General features: G+C 60.5%; 1 protein-coding gene across 1 annotated transcript; it reads left to right on the top strand.

Moving 5' to 3' along the window:
• Positions 1-2619: 2619 nt before the first annotated feature.
• Positions 2620-14611, top strand: SIK1 (salt inducible kinase 1). The gene is made up of 14 exons (XM_036069270.2): positions 2620-2764; positions 4045-4215; positions 4652-4768; positions 7025-7088; positions 7269-7430; positions 7578-7702; positions 7790-7913; positions 8472-8695; positions 9011-9160; positions 9587-9709; positions 9825-10041; positions 10636-10914; positions 11451-11682; positions 12195-14611. Exons 2-14 carry the CDS (start codon positions 4060-4062, stop codon positions 12553-12555), a joined length of 2334 nt encoding a protein of 777 aa, XP_035925163.1. The 5' UTR covers positions 2620-2764; positions 4045-4059; the 3' UTR covers positions 12556-14611.
• Positions 14612-18817: the final 4206 nt, after the last annotated feature.

Below are 18817 nucleotides of genomic sequence, written 5' to 3' on the forward strand. Positions count from 1 at the left end.
TGGGAGAGACGACGGCCATTTCTGAGGTCAGACTTTTCCTCTGGCCCTGCCTGCATTCTCTGCAGAGTGCGCTCTCCACCCAAGGGCTGGGAGGTGGCCTCAGCCCCCACGCAGGGCTGCTCAGGACGGGCTGCGAGTGGGGAGTCGAGGGTGCCCGGGTGCAGGGACATTTGCTAGGAAGGCAGCTTCGGCTGCACCGGCTGCAGTTTTTATTCACCGATGACAAAATGTTTCGAAACAGCCAGCCAGGTGTTTGCAAACACCTATGGCCTTTCAAAAGACCTGGCTAAACCTGGGGTGGGAGGGGGTGGAGGAGCCCAGTTTGCTGAATGTCCCCTGGATGAGCTGCGGAAAGTTCTGAGGTCACGGGATGAGGGACAGCAGGTGAGTGCACTCAGGTGCCTGGTTTCTTCTCTCTGAGTCTTGCTCTCCTAGGAGCAGATTAGTGGGACCGCCCAGAAGGGACGAAAAGCAGTTGTAAATGATTCAGCTGGAAGAGAGTAAAAATCCTCCTCCAAATTCTCAGTGGATAAAGCCGGGACAGATAGTAAGCACACTTCTGAAAGACGAAGGAAAACTCCGGGGTTATTGGTATCCTTGAGAGGCCTTTCAGAACTGACCATGAACAAGCGCCCAGGGAGGGGTGACTGGGAAATGTTTGGTCAGGCTGCCGACCGCGCATCAGGAGAAGCACATCAGAGTCCGACGTGGTACCCTTGCCAGGCCAGCCATGTCTCCAGGCGACTGCCCACACATGGAAGCCTCCGGAAGAAGGCTTCTAAGTTCTGCATCCATCTCACTTAATTCTTGCTCCCCAGCCCCTCCTATGAAGTAGTATTTTCGTGTAACACAAGGGAAAATGATTTGAGGTTAGATATAGAATTTAAATCCCACACCACTGCCTTCCTAATGCCTAATGTTCAAAAAATACCATTCACCCATAGCCTCTGCCTTCCTTAGAGAACGTTTTATTTTCATAGAGAACGTTTATTTTCATAAAGGAACACGGAGTGAGCAGCAGTACCCACGGGGGTTGGCACCCAGTGCCATTTTCATCCTGTCCAGCCTCCCCTTTAACAGGGACAAGGCTGCAGGGCACCAGCCTGGAGGGGCACAGGACTGCTCCCCAGCAGCTCTGGGGAGACAGGCAGCAGACAGAAGTAACCCACCCCACAGGACCTGCAAATGTCCAGTGCTGGCAAGGAGGAAGTCCTGGCCTGATGTGGACCCCACCTGTTGGCCCTTTGCAGAGGGGATGCTCCCCCAAGGAGCAGAGTCCTTCCCTTGTCTGGACACACAGCACCGGGGCACCTGTCTGAGGACCCCACAAACAAAAGAACCACCACCGCCTCACTGAGGGTGTTGCTAACTCGGTTTCCCATAGCAGGTCCCAAGAACCTGAAGACCCACTTCCACCTACACCTCTGGCCTTCCCAGAAATCGGCCTTCTGGCTCTGCACCCTGCTGGGTGCCCTCATCAAAGTCCGTGGACTCCCTGACAAAGGTCCCAGCACCCCTCCGGTCCTCACGGGCTGCTGACCCGCAGATCTGATGGAAAAAGGGCAGGGCGAGCTGCACCAGGCCCCCGCCGCGCCGCAGGTGGGCCACCGCCAGGAGGAGAACCGGTCCATCCCACCCGCCGGCCACCTGTGCGGGTCGGTAGGTAGGTGGTCAGAAGATGCTGCTCCGGTTCCCTGCGTTGAAGTTTCTCACTAGCTAAGCGATAGAGATTCGTGCAGAACAAAAGTAGTCGGAGGGGGGTTGCCCGCAGACTGCAGACCCGCAGCTGCCGAGCTCCAGAGGGTCCCCGGGGGCTGGCGGCGCTTCTCTGGGATGGGGCGGCCCAATTCAGGGAGTGGGAGCTGACGTGCTGTCACCTGGCACCCCGGGTGGCCTCATTCTGCGAGTCTGCGAGCTTTCCCGACGCCCCACCTGCTACTTCTCCTAACAGAGGCGCCAAGGCCGAGCACTTCCGTTGGAAACTGGGAGACACATGCGCCCCGTTCCCCGAAAACGGGGACCCTGACTAGGGGTCCAAAGAGGACTCAGCCACCGCTGTGCTGCACTTCGTGGGGTTTGGCAACCGCCCTAGGACCAAGCTTTTGGGGGGAGCGCGAAAGAGGGGGCGCCGCGCGAAGGCTGCTGTGCGCGCGTGCAGGCGGAAGGCTGAGCCCCGGGACTGGAGGTCAAGACGCCTGCAGGGCCCGCGGCGCTCGGTAGGGGGCGCGCGCCGGCGGGAACACGGGCGCGGGCGGGAGGGCAAGCCTCCGCGGGCCTCCGGCGGCCGGCGCCCCTGACGTCACCGCTCCGCGGTCGCCAGGGCGACGGCCCCATCAGCGCGCGCGTCAGAGCCGCCAGTCTCTTGGCAACGGCCCGATCTCCCGCTCTCCCTTCGCTTGGCGCTTGGCCGCGCGTCGCTCTGGCGTCAAAGCGACGTCAATGGGGATGTATCAATCCGGCGGCGGCGGCGGCGGGGGCGGGGCCGGCGCGGCGGGGCGGGGCCGTTGCGGCGGGCCGGGGGCGGGGCCGAGGCGGGCCGGGGCGGGGCCGGGGCGGGGCCGGCGGCGGGCGGCGCGTGCGGCCCGAGCTCGCGGCGCGGCCTCAGAGCTGACATGCGGCGCGGCCCGGGCGGCGGCGGCGGCGGCGGCGGCCAGAGCAGCAGGCGCCCGAGCAGCAGGCGCCCGAGCAGCGCGAGCGGCCGAGCGGGCGGCGGGGACCGCGGGGCGAGCGGCGGCCCTGCCTCGGCGCTCGGAGGGCGGCGGAGGTGAGGCGGCGGCGAGGCCGGGGTGGCTGCCTCTGGGCTCCGGGCGGCCGGGCCGGGGCTCCGCGGCTCCGGTTTCCGACTGCCGCGCCGGGCTCCGGGGCCCGTAGGCGAACGCGCGGGGGTCGCGGACCGGGACGCCGCTCGCCTCGCCGCCGCCGCCGGGCTCCCCTTTGTTGTGGGGCGGGCGGGGGGAGGCGCGGGAGCGGGTTAGCAGCCCCGCAGGGCTCGCGGTCCGGAGGTCGGGATGGGGCGGACCGCGGGCGGCGTAGAGAGGGGCGGCGTTGGAGCGGATTACCAGACCGCAGGCCTAATAGGGTCTGGGGGCCGGAATGGAGCCGACCGCGGGCGGCGGTGCGGGGGGCGGCGTGGGAGCGGGTTACAAGCCCCGCGGGGCTAAAAGGGTCTGGGGGTAGAGATGGAACCGACCTCGGGCGGCGCGGTGGGAGTGTGTTCAGGCGCCCTGCGGGATCGCGGGTCGGGCTGGAGCCGGCCGCCGGCGGCGGGGCAGGGGGCGGTGCGGGAGCGGGTCCACGCGCCGGGAGGAGCTGGGAGTGGGGATGGAGCCGACCGTGGGCGGTGGGGCGGGGACGGTGTGGGAGCGCGTCCCAGCGCCCCGCGGGGCTGGGGGTCCGGGCGGCGGGGTGGGAGTCGGTCCAGGACACCCTCGGGGCTGGGGGATCGGGGTTCGGGATGGAGCTGACCGCGGGCGGCGGGGTGGGAGTGGGTCCCGGCGCCCCGCGGGGCTCGGGGGTTGGGATTGAGCCGACAGCGGGCGGCGGGGTGGGAGTGGGTCCAGGCGCCCCCCGGGGCTGGAGGATCGGGGGTCGGGATGGAGCCGACCGCGGGCGGCGGAGGTGGGAGGCGGCGTGGGGTCGGGTCGCAGCGCCCCGCGGGGCTGGGGGTCCGGGCGGCGGGGGGGGAGTGGGTCCAGGAGCCCCGCGGGGCTGGGGGGTCGGGATGGAGCCGAGCACCGGCAGGGGGCGGTGAGAGTGGGAGCGGGCCCACGCGCCGCCGGGGCTGGGGGATCCGCGGTTGGGCTGGAGCCGGCCGCGGACGGCGGGGTGGAGGGGGTCCAGGCGCCCCGCAGGGCTGAGGGTTTTGGGGACCCGGGTGGAGCGGACCCGGGCGGCGGGGCGGGCGTGGGAGCGGGCACGCGCCCGGCGGGGTGAGGAGGTTGGATCCGAGCAGAGCGTGGGGGCGGCGGGGAGCGGAGCCGCGTCCCCCGGGGCCGGGCTGGGTCGGGTCGGTCCGGCGCTGAGCGCGCTCCCGGTGGCCCGCAGGTGCGGCGCGGAGCCATGGTGATCATGTCCGAGTTGAGCGCGGCGCCCGTGGGCTCTAGCCAGGGCCAACAGAAGCCCCTCCGGGTGGGCTTCTACGACGTCGAGCGGACCCTGGGCAAGGGCAATTTCGCCGTGGTGAAGCTGGCCCGGCATCGAGTCACCAAAACCCAGGTGCGTGGGGCGGCCACCCGGCCCGGCCTGGGGGGACCCATCCTGGGGGCTGCTGGGCGGAATCCCTGTCCTTAAGGTTCCTCATGTAATGTCTCAGCGCTGACAGCTTTTAGTTCCGTGAAGAGAAAATGCTTTATATTATGATTCTGAATAATTCGTACAAATATTAGGGGACGGCAGGGAGGGTAATGACCACATAACCCAGGAGTGCGGTGCTGGGGATCCAGCGGAGCCCTGTAAAGGGAGCCAGCAGAGACTTATGAGACTTAACTTTTACTGTTTTAAGTACTACTGATGGTTACTCTGGTTATTTTTTTCCCCCAACTTTTCGTGACCTTTTAGGGACATAAAGCGTTTTAGAAATTAAGCTGCAAAAAATATAATGTGTAAACAAAAGATTTTTTTAAAACAAAATATCCTTTCTTTTAAACTGTAGGTTGCAATAAAAATAATAGATAAAACTCGATTAGATTCAAGCAATTTGGAGAAAATATATCGTGAGGTTCAGATCATGAAGCTTCTGAATCATCCTCACATCATAAAGCTTTATCAGGTAAGGACTCACGTTTGCCTTTTGCTGTTGCTCCCAGCAAGTGTATTATTTTCAACAATAAGTCTGCAGTTTCTGAATTTTGCCCCTCTTCGGGTATATGTGGCAGTCAGGGAGTTGGTTGTGCAGGGTAAATTGATTTTTGTAAGCTCTTCAGATGTATTTTCAATTACTTTCTTGCTTTTGGATCATAATTGAGATTTGCTTCATCAAAATTTGAGTTAGTATTGTCGTTCCTTCCAGTTTTAGGTGCGGAGGGGTCGGTTGTTACATTTAGTTTACTATGAAAACAACCAACCAGATCCATGTATTGCCGCAAGTCAAGCCTTTCGTGTAGAAGGACAGATTTTAGTTAAACGAGACACTTCCGCCTTGGCAGATAATTATTAAACTTTAAAACCGGCAGCTCTTACCAGCTTTTGTAAACTTAGCTTTGCAAAGGCAGCAGTGAGCATTTGTCTTCCCGTTTAGACTCTTCCATCAAAACTGGAGAGGTGAAAATACTTTTGCCATGGTGAGAATAGGGCACTTGTCATTTAATCCACGTTAAGAACATTCCTCACCCTGTCCGCCTATTGGTTTGTTTCGTGACTTTATTTTTGTTATCGTGTTGAAACTAAGAAATTATATCTTTGGAATATAAGCGTTTGATTTAATTAGGACGGCAAAGCAGTCTTGTATTCAGCGGCCCGCTTGTGCAGATGAGGGGCAGTCTGCTCGCGGAGGAGGCTCCTTGCCAATGCTCAGTATTCCGTCCAGTTGTGTTGGGTGTAAGTTCCTTCTGGTGATTCCCGTGAAGGCCTGGGCCCCTGAGATGAGCGTGGCGCGGCGTGTGTGTCTGGGCAGCTGGCAAGGCGGCCTGGATAGTGTGGTAGGAGAGGGAATTAGGAGCAGCGTCATCGGGCTTGTGTCCGCCTGAACGGCCGTTTACTCAGAGTCATTATGTGCAGAGCTCCTGTCACCATCCACTCTGGCTTGTGCTTTGTTTCTGTGTGTGTCATCTGTAAGTTGTGCGACTTCGATAAGAAGTTTCCTCGTGGTCCCTATCAGTGCCTGAGAAGCGTGCCTGGCCTGTTTCCGCAGGAGTGGGCTGAAGCCTGTTTTTGGCTTTGCTGGAGGGACGAGCCAGGGTGCACCTTCCTGGTCTTCCCGTCCCTCTGCCGGCCCGTTGTGTGGAGCAGCCCAGTTAGACGGCACATGGTCCGCGTCCTCGGAGTTCGAGGTCCTTTCTGGGGGTGTTTGGGTGGCTGAGCCGCTCCGAGAGAGGCTTTCATGGGACAGCCGCGCCTGTCCTTCCTCGCGGTCCGACCCTGGTGTGTAATTCTCCTCCAGCTCGCCCAGGACCCACAACCTTGGGGAGACACTTCCCTCTTGCCTTGAGGATTTCTAAAACTCAAAACATGTTGGCTCTTCGTTCTTTCTCCGTCTTGCTCTTGAATTGAGGAAAGGGATAAACCGTGGTCTTCTTACTCGCGACTCTGCCGCACCCACTGAGGGCCAGGACAGTTAAAACTCTTGCCAACCCACACTGGATTCACTTTCTTGTTAGATTTATGGCTGAAAGCAGTTGTCCTTACAGTGTTTTTTTTTAAGGAACAACTATATTTTGAACCCTAAAGAAGTCTGTTTCTGTAACAATGTATTGTCTCTGTGTGTCCCTCTGAAATATTTTAAAATACAGGGACGTGAGTTGGTTTTCCTTCTTTTCGTACCGCAGATTTTAATTCTGCCTTGTTTCTCAATAAGCTATATTTTAAAGTCTTTTAAAAATTGTTTTCAAAGCAAGATAAAAGTCTCGGTCAGTACATGAACCTGGCGGGTGTATTTGACCTTGGCTGTTGCTATTGACACGGGCCAAGCGGTTCGCTGTACAAAGAGCAGCCTGTCGTAGTTTACCTGTCGCCTCCCAGGCTTCTCGCAGAAAGCCCCAGCCGCGCTCTCCCGGCATCCCGGTGTCCGGGTCTGAGGCCTCGGGGCGGCGGGGCAGGCGGGTGAGCACTGCCATACGGGCGGGTTCTTGTGCATTTCGGCAGGCGGGCTGGTGAAGAATTCCCCTCTGTTGTTTTAAATTCTTTTCTGAATAGGAACCCCCATATTTGTTCCTTTAATGCAGAGGTGTTTATTTTCTTTTCCTTTTAAAAGATAATGGATGCACTCATCCTGGGAAAGTTAAAAATTCACTGGGGTTCAAGTGGCTTATTTATACCACTGGTATGTTCCCTTTCTGTGTGGTTAAACGTTAGGTCTTTGTGTTTTTAGGTTATGGAGACAAAGGATATGCTTTACATTGTCACCGAGTTCGCAAAAAATGGAGAAATGTTTGGTAAGCCACACCTCTTTTTCGTACCTGGTGAAAACAGACGGTGGAACTTGTCTGGAATCGCTCCTCCAGCATCTGGGTCTGCCCGTCCTAAATTCTACAGCGTTCTTTGGCTGTGCCCCAGAGGACGGCCGGCCGGCCTTCGGGCTGTTCGCACTGTAGCTTTGTGTTGTTGCTCCTCAGATTACTTGACCTCCAACGGGCACCTCAGCGAGCATGAAGCCCGCAGGAAGTTCTGGCAGATTCTGTCGGCCGTGGACTACTGCCACAGCCACCACATTGTGCACCGCGACCTCAAGACCGAGAACCTGCTGCTGGACGGCAGCATGGACATCAAGCTGGCAGGCAAGGGGGCCCGGGCCACGCCGGCTCATGGGGCGGGGGTGGGGCGCTTGCCTCCCAGGGCCCCCTTGCCTGCCTGTGCTCACAGCTTTGTAGCCCGGGCCCTGCCGTGTCTATGGTGACCTCACCGTCTGTTTTCTTGTCCCCCAGATTTCGGATTTGGGAATTTCTACAAGGCAGGAGAGCCCCTGTCCACGTGGTGTGGGAGCCCCCCGTACGCAGCCCCAGAAGTCTTTGAGGGGAAGGAGTACGAAGGCCCCCAGCTCGACATCTGGGTAGGAGCCCGCGGCCGCCAGTGATCTCGTGAGTGGCTAAGTCGCCCGGGGCGCGGGCGCTGACTCGCGGCGTGTGGTCCTTTGCAGAGCCTTGGCGTCGTGCTGTACGTCCTCGTCTGCGGCTCGCTCCCCTTCGATGGGCCCAACTTGCCAGCTCTGCGGCAGCGGGTGCTGGAGGGCCGCTTCCGTATCCCCTTCTTCATGTCTCAAGGTAGGCGCCTCCAGCCTTCTGCCCCGGCGGCACGAGCTCTTGGGTCACCCGGGATGAGAGTTGTGGAGAGGGAGGAGGAATTTATTTCCTGAAACGCCTGCTTGGCTGTGTCTGAGTGTGCTGTCAGGTCTGCGAATCAGCCCCGTGTTACCGTGGGGTGTTTACGAGCTGCCTGCAAGAGAAACCCAACCCACTGGGTGTTTTCTCCGTGCCCTAGTTATGGGGCAGGCGGTGCCTTGGCCCGGCTGTCCCCAGGAGAGGGCCTGGTCTCGGGTCCACTGGGATGCTGGCCTGGTCACTGAGGAGTCTAAGTGGCCCTCTGTGCAGGTTAGCAGGACCACGTCCCTCCTGGGGGCCGAGCCCTGGATTGGTGGCTCTCCTTGGCACCAGGCCACTGCTCCTGGTCTCAGCGTTTTCAGGATAGTCACTCGTCTGTTTGCCCTCGGGAAGGGAGTCTCGTCCCCAGCAGGGCTGCGGCGAGCACCAGGCGGGTTGTGGCGGGGACGTGCCCACAGGTGGCCCCCCCTCCGGGCTCAGCGGACCTCTCTCGTCCCCCAGACTGTGAGACACTGATCCGCCGCATGCTGGTGGTGGACCCCACCAAGCGCATCACCATCGCCCAGATCCGGCAGCACAGGTGGATGCAGGCCGAGCCCTCGGTGCCGCGGCAGGCCTGCCCGGCCTTCTCCGCGCTCAGCTACAACTGCAACCTGGGCCACTATGACGAGCAGGTGCTGGGCATCATGCACAGCCTCGGCATCGACCGGCAGAGGACCGTGGAGGTGAGCGCCCACCCCCCACCCCCGCCCCCTGCCCCGCGTGCGCTTGGCCGGGCGAGGTGCTCCTTGCGAGGAAAAGCAGGCACCAGCCAGTCGAGTTAAAACGGGAACATGGGCTCATTGAAGGGCCAGCTGTCCACTCCTCTAAGGGATATTCTCGGCCACCCAAGAATAACCCTGGGAACGGTCTTGTCGGGAGCGTCAGCCGCTCGAAGGGAAGTGTCCGAGGTCCCGCCCCCGCGCCCCACGCGGGACCCCGCCTCCCCGCCCCGCTCCCTGTGGCCTCACTCTGACCCCGCTTCTCTCCGCCTCCCTCAGTCCCTGCAGAACAGCAGCTACAACCACTTCGCCGCCATCTATTACCTGCTGGCCGAGCGGCTGAAGGAGTACCGGCACGCTCAGCCCCCCGCGCGGCCCGGCCCGGCCCGGCCGCAGAGGCCCAGGAGCTCAGATCTCAGCGGCTTTGAGGTGGGGGAGCCGTGTCCTTCGCGGGGCTCCGCCTTGGATTGTGTCCCCCACCCCCTGTTAGAAATCCCTTGCTGCGACAGGCCCGGGGTGCGAGACGCTGAGCCCGCTGGTCCCCAGGTCACGTCTCCTGCCCGTTGGGCGTGGGGGGGTCCTGTGTGAGCCACGGACCAGAGGGGGCGCTGGCCACTCTGCTGAGGGTCTGGCACCAGCCCACGGCCGCCTGTTCCTCAACTGTCCCCGGTCTGGCTTCTTGACGCCAGGGTGACCAGTGCAGTGTGGCCTTGGAGAGGAGGGTGCATATGTCCTGAGCCCAGTCAGCAAGCTGTCAGCCCCATAGCAAAGCCAGTGGGGTCTTTCTTGGGATGCTGCTTGTGATTGTCCCCAGGGCCACCTCCCTGATGGTGTCTGTCCTCTGCCGGCCCCCAGGTGCCTCAGGAAGGCCTCTCCAGCGACTCTTTCCGATCCTCCCTGCTGTGCCCACAGCCCCAGGCCTTGGGCCAGTGTGTCCTGCAGGCTGACACGGACTGTGACCCCCTCAGCTCGCTCCAGGTGTGTGACCTACGCTGGGCGGCCATCGGGGGAGAGGGTCTCCCAGCCGTGGTGACGTCCGCCGCCCGAGCCCCACAGAGCCCTGGGAGTTACTGGTTTGTGTCTGCCCCCTCAGCCCTTGCTTTTCCCCCTGGACGCCAACTGCAATGGAGTGTTCCGGCATCGCTCCATCTCCCCCAGCGGCCTGCTGGACGCGCCCATCAGTGAGGAGGTCAGGCAGGGCCCGGGCCTGGAGGAGGAGCGGGGGGCCCAGAAGGCCCTGGCCGGCAGCACAGGCCGCAGGCACACGCTCGCCGAGGTCTCCACCTGCTTCTCCCCGTGCGCCCCTCCGTGTAAGTGTCCCCGTGGGCCGGGGACGTGGGCCTGGAGTGCGGCCGGGGCGGCGGGCTTATGGTTGAGGCTCTGACCGAGGCGTCTGATTACACGTGTCCAGATTTGTCATTTGTTTGACCCCCCGAGGCCATGCAGATCATGCCCCGAGATGGCCTGTTGCCCTCCGGTGGCAGAAGTGTGGGGTTTAGCTGCCCCCAGGTGCTGGGAGGGCAGGTGCTCCGTCCAGGCCCCTGTGCGTCCTTGTGGGAGCCCCCCAGGTCAGCCACAGGGGCAGCTGCCCGCTCCTGGAGGCTGGCCACTGTCGCGGCTCCCAGACTCTGATAGCCTCTGGCCATCATGGACCCCTCCCTACCACGGCTGAGGGTAGGGACGGGGAGGCCAGTACAGCTGTCCGCCCCTGTCCGCAGGCCACATGGGCCACCCATGGGCCGGAGAGAGGCTGCACCAGGCACGGAGAAGGTGTCCCTGCCTCTTCCTCTCCCGGAGCCGTGGCCACTTCTGGTTTCCAGTGAGAACTGTGGGGTGCTGGAGGGCTGCTTCTGGCCTTGGCGAGTGTCAGGGGCCCCCCTCAAGAGTGCATGCTCCTTCCACAGGTATAGTCATCTCTTCCTCCGCCGCGAGCCCTTCAGAAGGCACCAGCTCCGACAGCTGTCTGACCTTCTCAGCGGGCGACGGCCCCGGGGGGCTCAGTGGACGCCTGGCCGCTCAGGGGCTGGTGGGCACCTGCTCCCCTCTCAGACTGGCCTCACCGCTCCTGGGGGCCCAGTCTGCCACCCCAGTGCTGCAGGCTCAGGGGGCCCCAGGAGGGGTCACTCTGCTCCCCATCAGCTTCCAGGAAGGCCGGAGGGCATCAGACACCTCACTCACTCAAGGTGACTTCCCCTTTGGTGCACACTTCCCCCTTTCCCAGAAGATGCTCTGTGCCCCTGGAGGGTATCACTTTGTCCTGGGGCAGAAGGTGTGTCCCCAGTGTCCAGCCAGGCCTGGCCGAGTGGCAGTGCTCCCAGGTTCTAGATGTCCCGGTCTGCTGGGACAAACTCACACAGTCTCCCGGTGGCGGGTCCGAAAAGCCCAGGAGACACTTGGATGCCCAGCAGCTCCTACTCCGGAGGAGGCAGCTCCCGCCTGCCTTCCTGGGCTCCCTCCCTTCTCCCAAGGCACTGCTCATGCCCTCCTTCCCCAAAGGATCCTCTGTCCAGACTCGTACCTGTGCCCCCGGAGGGGGCTGTAGTGAGAAGTGACCGGATGACCAGAGAGTACCCGTAACCCCCGCAGGAAGGCGTGCTGGCCATCTATCCCATCATGTTTGCACTGGGTCCCTCCTTACGCCTCCCTGAGGTCTGCAAACCCCAGCAAGCCTTGGGACGGAGATCCACTGACCATCCTGCTTGTGCACCCGCCCCCCCAGGGCTGAAAGCCTTCCGGCAGCAGCTGAGGAAGAACGCGAGGACCAAAGGGCTCCTGGGCCTGAACAAGATCAAGGGGCTGGCTCGCCAGGTGTGCCAGCCCTCCTCCAGCCGAGCCTCCAGGGGTGGCCTGAGCTCCTTCCAGTTGCCTGCGCAGAGCCCGGGCCTGCATGGCAGCGGGGTCAGCAGCCGGGAGGGCCGGAGCCTGCTGGAGGAGGTCCTGCACCAGCAGAGGTACGCCCGCTTGGCGCCCGTCCCACTCGCTGCGGGAGGACTCCCGGACAGCTGGGTGTCTTGAGTAACCTTATCCCTTAAGCTCGTCCCCTGTCCGTGTAATCAGCTGAGTGCACCTCCCCCAGCGTGGGGAGGGCTGTGAGGTCAGGCCTCGTTCCCTGTAGATAGTGGCGGAGGCGGGGAGCAGTCAGGTTTCCTCGCTTTGAAGCCCGCCTGTAAGTGGGGGACGGAGGGGGCAGTGAATAAGAATGTCACGTCCGGTTGGCATCTCTGAGCTGCTGCAAAAGCAAGGCGGAGAATGGAAATGTCAGGAATTGCTCAGGGGATTAGTCACGCACAGCACTGCGTGTCGGGAGCGGCTCCAGCCCGTGGCTCGCGGGGTGGTCCTCCGGCCCGTCGGTGGGGAACCCCGGGAGTGCGTGCGCCCGGCCGGGTGGCGGAACTTGCTGGGAGGCGCAGCGGGCAGGGCGGCAGTGACCTGGTCTCCCTGCCCGCCCCTCGCGCCCCTCCAGGTTGCTCCGGCTGCATCACCACCCGGCGGGCCCGCCCAGCTGTCCGCAGGCCCCCCAGCTGCCCCCGGCCCCGCTGGTCCTCGCCCCGTGTGACGGCGCGCTCCTCGTGTCGGGACTGCAGAAGGAGCTGGGGCTGGGGCCCGGCCCGCTGCTGCCACCCCACCTCCTGCAAGCCGGGGGCTCCCCGGTGGCCTCCGCGGCCCAGCTGCTGGACACCCACCTGCACATCAGCCACTCCACAGCCCCCCACCCCGCTGCCACGCTGCCCCCCAGCTTTGTGGGTGTGGGGCTCCCGCAGGCGGACTGTGAGCTGGAGGACCTGGCGGCGGGCCAGCTGGGCACGTTCGTGCTAGTGCAGTGAGCCTCCGCCTCCGCTCGGGCCGCCGGCCCTTCGAAGCAATAATTTCAGAGTATGTGAAGATGTTTCCGGACTTGAAGCCAATAAGTTTCTAGAAGCGAAACAAGCAATACGTTTGGTGTTTTGGCTTTTTAGTTGATTTTTTGTTTTATTTTTTCCTTGCACTGAGCAAATGTAACTCTGAGTAGGGCCTGGAAACTTTCTGAAGAAAAATAATAATTGAGGGGCGTGTCGGGGTGGGTGGACGGGAAGGGGACGGAGGGCGGCAGGGCGAGAGGCGACGGGGCTGGGCTGGACGGCCAGCGCCACTGCGGTCGGTCGGTCGGGGATGGCGGGAGGGGGCCACGGGGGCGGCGGGGGCCGCGGAGGGATTGCCTCGGGAGAAACCATGGCGTGAGCCGCGTGTTCATCGTGTGTGTGCCTGTGTGTGTTCAGTATTCTTTTTTTTTTTAGTTACAATTCTCCACTTCCCGAAACATTTACACTTCAGAGTGAGAACTGTGAACTTTCTGCTTTACACATCCGTTTTTTTAAAAAGCTCTATTGGCCAGCCCAGGAGAAAGTAATCTACAAATTCCTGGAATTCTCTACCCTGAAATCAGGGCCCCAAGGACGGTTTTTTCCGTATTTTAGATGAGAACTTTGATCAACTGCTTGAGCGTCAGGTTTCCAGGATTCTTCAGAGGAGGCACAGGAAGAAACTGGAGGGGGGGGGTGACGGTGAGGCTGGGGCTCCGGCCCGGGGCCCGTGGCCTAGAGCCCCTGCGTGCCTTGGAGGGCCCCAGAGAGGTTTCTTCCTGCTGCTCGTCTTATTTCCGCTGCTAATTAAGTTTTTATGCATTTCATTATCAGGGTCCAAAAAGAACAACCGACTGGGGTGGGGGACGTGCAATACGGCAGGGGTGCGGCCGGCGGGCAGGAGCAGGGGGGACAGTCCCCGCCTGGCCACCCCGCCTGCCCGCGGCCGGCTCCTGATCCGGGGGTAGCCCTGCCTTCTCCAGGCCTCCCGCTTGGTAGGCTTTCGTTCAGGAGAATGACACGAGAGGTCAGATCAGTGTTGTTCAAGCTTTGTTCCTTTTTTAAAGCAGACGTTGTACATGTATATAAATAGGAGACAAATATACACTACTTATTTTTTATATTTTTTACTACACTTTTGTGTTCCTGGTTTGAATTTTCCTCTCTGGTAACGTTACAAAGCGCTAGCACCGGGTCGGCGTGGAGGAGGGAGACGAGGTGCGTCCTCCCCTGGCGGGTGAACGCAGGTGGCCGCTCCGTCCGGCAGCAGCCGCCTCACCCCCCTGCACCCGTCGGTCCCCGACCCTTTCCCGACCCAGGTGCCTTCAGCTCACTTTGGCTCTTACGACCTACAGTATTAACAGGGGAAAGGTGGGCATTTGTAGAAGCCAAAGACTGCCCAGGCTCCTGGCGGGCAGGGAGGCCACGGGGCGCGCGCCCGGCTCTGTGCGTCTGCCCAGCTTGCTGCTCCCGGTCCCCCCGCCCCTGCCGCCGCCGCTGCTGCCCTGTGGCCGTCGCAAGCCTCGGGGAAGGGACTGTCCTTGTGCCTGGCTGCAGAGAAATCACCAAAGCCTCCCGCTGGCTCGTAGCCGGGGTCTGGGGGCAGGAGGGCAAGCGGGCAGCCAGGGCGCAGGCCTCCGGGTCCGCAGAGGCCGCCCGGCTGGCTCCCACACGAAGGCGGCTGGCTCCCTTGTTCCACTCCTCGCTGTCCTAACGCCACAGATCAAAGGCCTCAGAACCATGACAAGCACTTTACTTTCACGGAGATTTTCTTTCTGGCTGTGAGTCCCGTGTCTCTGTCTCGTGTGCAGGTGCGTGCGACGTGTGTTTGCTAGTTCCCCACAGCGCTGTGGGGCAGGCTGGGCGCCTGGTTATAGGCACTACGTGATCTAAGATGTATATAGTCTGTTTTTTTACCATAACTGATTTAATTATTTTGTTTCTTATGTTAACATGAGAAATGTATGCCAAATGATTAGTGGGTGTATGTTTTTTAATTTAATATTTAAATAAAATATTTGGGGGAAAACCCTGGACCTTTCCCTGTGGTTCATCTCTGTGGGAGTGTCTTCCCCTCCGAGCTGCTTCCTCCAGCCGCACGCAGGGTTCTCGTCTTAAAGAAGGGGGCACGGTGCTGGCTCCCACATCAGCCTGGCCACGGGGAGCCCCCGGGCCCCTGGCAGCAGCCGCAGCACCCCCGACCCCCAGAGCTGGGACTCACCTGCCCCTGAGCGTCAGGTCAGGGCACGGGAGGAGTGGCCTGGGGCTCAGGGCACCTGGGCCTTGCTGGTTCTCCCTGCCTTCCCGGGGTGGCGGGCGGTGGGCGGCAGGCTCTGCTAATGTAGTTCTTCTCCCCCACCCCCCCAAGAGACAGAAGGGGGATGCTGGCGCCAGGGGCTGGGGAAGGGGAACAGGGAGTTAGTGCTTCGTGGCAACAGAGGTCAGTGTGGGGACAATGGAAAGTTCTGGAGACAGATGGTGGTGAGGCCATGTAATAACAAGAATGGACACCTAACCACAGCTAGGATGGCGACTTTCATGGTACAGGTAAAGTCTAGATTCTCTTGGGAAGAGGCCCGGCATGGACAGTAGTGTCCCCGTGGTGCAACAGTGAGTGAGAGGGCGGGACAGAGGACAGCAGGCTGGGACGGACCCGCAGGGGTCCCGGGAGATGTCAGGGTCTGTCGGCCGGCCTGGGGATGACAGCACGCCTGACCACACTTCAGCAGGTGCTCGCGTGGGAGCAGCTACGACATCCCGCACCGAGCTGAGGCTCTGGGCGGCGGGAGCCGTGAGGGGCCCTGAGGGGGGTGGGGGGCTCAGCCTCGCTGTGTGCCCCCGAGCGGGCTCTGCGGCACCCCGCGCCTGTCCCCAGCCAGGCCGCTGAATGCAGGCTGTGTGGCTTCGGCGGTGGAGGAGACTACCACGTGTAGACCTGGCGTGCGGGGCCCGTGGCTCCCCAGGAGGGGAGACGTGTCAGAGGACCAGCTTGCTCGAGGCTCAGCCACTCGTCTCAAGGGTGTCGTAGAAAATGCTGGCTCAGGTAGCGGTCTTCCTTCACCAGGTGTGTCCACTTCCAGCCGCAAGGGCTCGCGTGTAAACCAGGGTTCCTGGGTCCCCCTGGATCACAGATCGAAGACTCCCCGAGGAGCACAGGGGTGTGAGCCCCCCACAGAAAAACACACCCCCAGAGCAGCAGCTCTGCTGGGGTGCGGTGGACACACAGCACGACGCGGCCTTCCCACGTGTGTGCTTCAGTGAGCTGTGACGGCACCCGGACCTGTGTGGCCGCCACCAAAACCAGCACACCTGTCCCCCGGGAAGCCCCGGGGCCTCGGGGGGCCCTTCCTCTTCCCCGGGCCTGCTCTCTGTCACTGTGGATTAGTCGTGCATCTTCTGGGGTTTCCTACGAACAGGCCATGCCGCGCGTGCCTCTGTCCAGCTTCTCTCTCTCGCATGGTTGCGTGGCGGCCGGTCCAGGTGCTTCCTGCCCGGCCCCGCTCCCCGGTGTGGATGCTCGAGAGTTTGCGCCACGCCACACACACCTGCTGGGGGCCGTGGGGTCCGCATCTCCAGTTTGGGCTGTTCCACGTGTGGCTGCCGTGAGGAACTGTGCCCGAGTCTGTGTGGACGTGTTTCGTTTCTCCCGGGGAGAGGTGGAAACATGAGGGCCGCGTCATGGACCACGATCGCTACTCACTTTATCAGAAGCTGCTGAACCGGGACCCGAGGGGGCTGCGGCAGCTCGCGGTCCTGCCCGCAGCGTGTGGGCACTCCGGCGGCTCCGCATCCTCCCCCGCACTCGGCGCTCCTGGCGCCATTCTAATAGGCGTACAGGGGTATCTTATTATGGCTTTATTTTGCATTTTCCTGATGACTAGTGATGTTTAACGTCTTTCCGTGTGCTTATTGGCCGTTCTGTTTCTCAAGGTTAAGTCTTTGCCAATTTTTAATTGGGTCGTTCGGATTCTTATTATTGAGTTGTAGGAATTCTTTACGTATTTTGCATATAAGTTTTTCATATGTGTGTATGTGTATATGCATATATGTGTATATATGAACATCTACACATGTGTGCGTACAGATCTACACACATGTACATAGACACATCCACACATATGTATACGAACACACACATAATGTTTCTCCCACCTGTGGCCCGCCTTTCACCGGAACAGAGGAGTTCAAAGTTTTAATTTTTATGAAGTCCTATGTATTTTATCTTTTCTGGTGCATCTTGTGTCCTAAGAGACCCCTGCCTCCCCCTATGCTGAGAGGATCTCCCGTGCTCCCTTCCGGAGGCTTCTTATGCGTTTAGCTTTTGGTCCACATCTGTAGATCCACTTTGAGATTCGTTTTGCCTGTGGTTTGGGACAATAATTGAGGCTTATTCTTTCTCTTTGGGTATCCAGTTGTCCCAGAACCATTTATTGAAAAGTCTCTCCTTTGCCCCCATTGAATCAATTTGAAACGTTTGTCAGAAATCAAGTAAACATCAATGGAAGGGGCTATTTCCAGACGCTGTTGTGTTCTGCTGAGCGGGACGTCTCTCCAGCTGTGACACCACGCCGTCTTGATTATTTTATTATTATAGCTGAAGTCTTGATGACATTGGGTAGGGTAAATCTTCTCATTCTGTGCTTCTTTCTCTAGGTTAGTTTTGCTTTTCCCGGTCCTTTGCATTTCCATATACATTTTAGAGTCAGCTTGTCCTTCTCCACGGTCTGCACTGAGTCTCTCTGTGTAGAATTGGTATTCTTTCTTTCCTGTATGTTTGGTGGAGTGCATCAGTGAGCGTGCGTGGGGCCGGAGCCGCTTTGCGGGAAGGCTGTAAGTCACCCTCAGTCAGTCTCACGACAGCTTTGAGAGCCATGCAGAGCCTCTTCCATTTTCGAGCGAGCTTTGGAAGGTTGTGTTTTTCAAGGCAATTGGGCATTTCATCTGGGTTGTCGATTTATTTCTCGGAGGTTCGCAGTATCCTCCTAGTCTCCTCTTACTGTCTGTGGGATCTGAGCCTCGTCTCCCGTCGCACAGAGCCTTGTGCCGGCTGGCGCACGGGTCGGTCCGTGGTGGATCCGGGCGCGCTGGTGCCGAGCACGCGTCCCGCGGCTGTCGGGAGGCGTGCTCCGTAAATGACTGCATGGTGGGTGACACTGCTGTCTTCCCTTTTTTATTTGTTTTTAAGGTGGGAGTGTGCAGAGCACCGTTGCACTCCTGGGTTTATTTCTTCAGCTCTGTCCGTCCCCGCTGCACGCACTCCGGAGCTGTCCCTTACTAGCTACGTGCTTTTTAGGACTGTTACATCTTCTTGAGGAATTGACTGTGGTTTAGTCGTGGACTGCCCCACTTTTTCTTCGTGGATCCTCCTTGTTCCGGAGTCCGCCCTGATGGGTTAACACAGCCCTTCCAGCTCCTGGTGGGCGGCGTGGTGTGGTGGATGCTTTACCTCCTGCATACTCGCGGCCTGTCTCCGTATTTCTTGTAGACAGCCCGTAGTGGGGTCTTGGAGGTGAACGCAGTCCGGCCGCCTCTGCTCTGTATGTGGGGTGTTTGCCCCTCTAACCGCGGACATAAGCAGTATGCTGGGTCCCAGTCTGCCGTCCTGCTCCTCACCTCGGGGCTGTCTCGTCTTCTCTCCTTGTCCTGTCCTCTTTGCATGTCTTCTGCTGGGCTGTCCCCATTGCTCCCTTTGGTCTCCCCAGGGAGGGGCTGCGGCAGCCCTCCACCCTGCCCACCTCCTGTGGGTCACCTTGGACACACGCCTGCATGTCCCATGGGGAGGCCGTGGGCTTCAACAAAGCCGCCCACTTTTATTGTGTTTTGTAAAGCAGTGTTTGCATAAGACTTATTTCTCTGATAACAACAACGACAGAAGTTTGAAAAGTACAACAGCTCCCACCGACGGATACAGAGATGAAGTCTTAGTGAGGACAGGTGGGCTGGTCCAAGCCTGGCACGGAGGTCGGGCCGTGTCCGTCTGTGGGACTTTGCTTGTTCAGACGGGACCGGGGAGCCAGTCGGCTGTGCCCAGAGGCAGCAGGCCCCATGCTCCGTGGCCCGGCCAGGCCACAGCCTCTCCAGCCCCGTCTTCCACCTGCCACGTGGCTGATGGCCGCCCCAGGCGGTCGGGGGAGCGTCCAGGCAGGGACGGACAGAGCGTGACAGAGGGCACTGGGCCAATGTGAGCTGCTGCTATTCATCCTTCAGAAGCTTCTCTCTGACGATTTGCAGCCTGGCTCCCACGGGG

This window comes from Halichoerus grypus, chromosome 1 (genome assembly GCF_964656455.1).
Source record: "Halichoerus grypus chromosome 1, mHalGry1.hap1.1, whole genome shotgun sequence".
Taxonomy (NCBI): Eukaryota; Metazoa; Chordata; class Mammalia; order Carnivora; family Phocidae; genus Halichoerus; species Halichoerus grypus.

What these genes read in the sequence shown, in the direction of transcription:
- SIK1 (XM_036069270.2), top strand. Translation starts at nt 4,060, where the DNA reads ATGGTGATCATGTCCGAGTTGAGCGCGGCGCCCGTGGGCTCTAGCCAG. An exon ending in CCCCTTCTTCATGTCTCAAG is followed by an intron (nt 7,914 to 8,471) that starts GTAGGCGCCTCC and finishes CTCGTCCCCCAG; the next exon opens with ACTGTGAGACACTGATCCGC. An exon ending in ACCCCCTCAGCTCGCTCCAG is followed by an intron (nt 9,710 to 9,824) that starts GTGTGTGACCTA and finishes CTGCCCCCTCAG; the next exon opens with CCCTTGCTTTTCCCCCTGGA.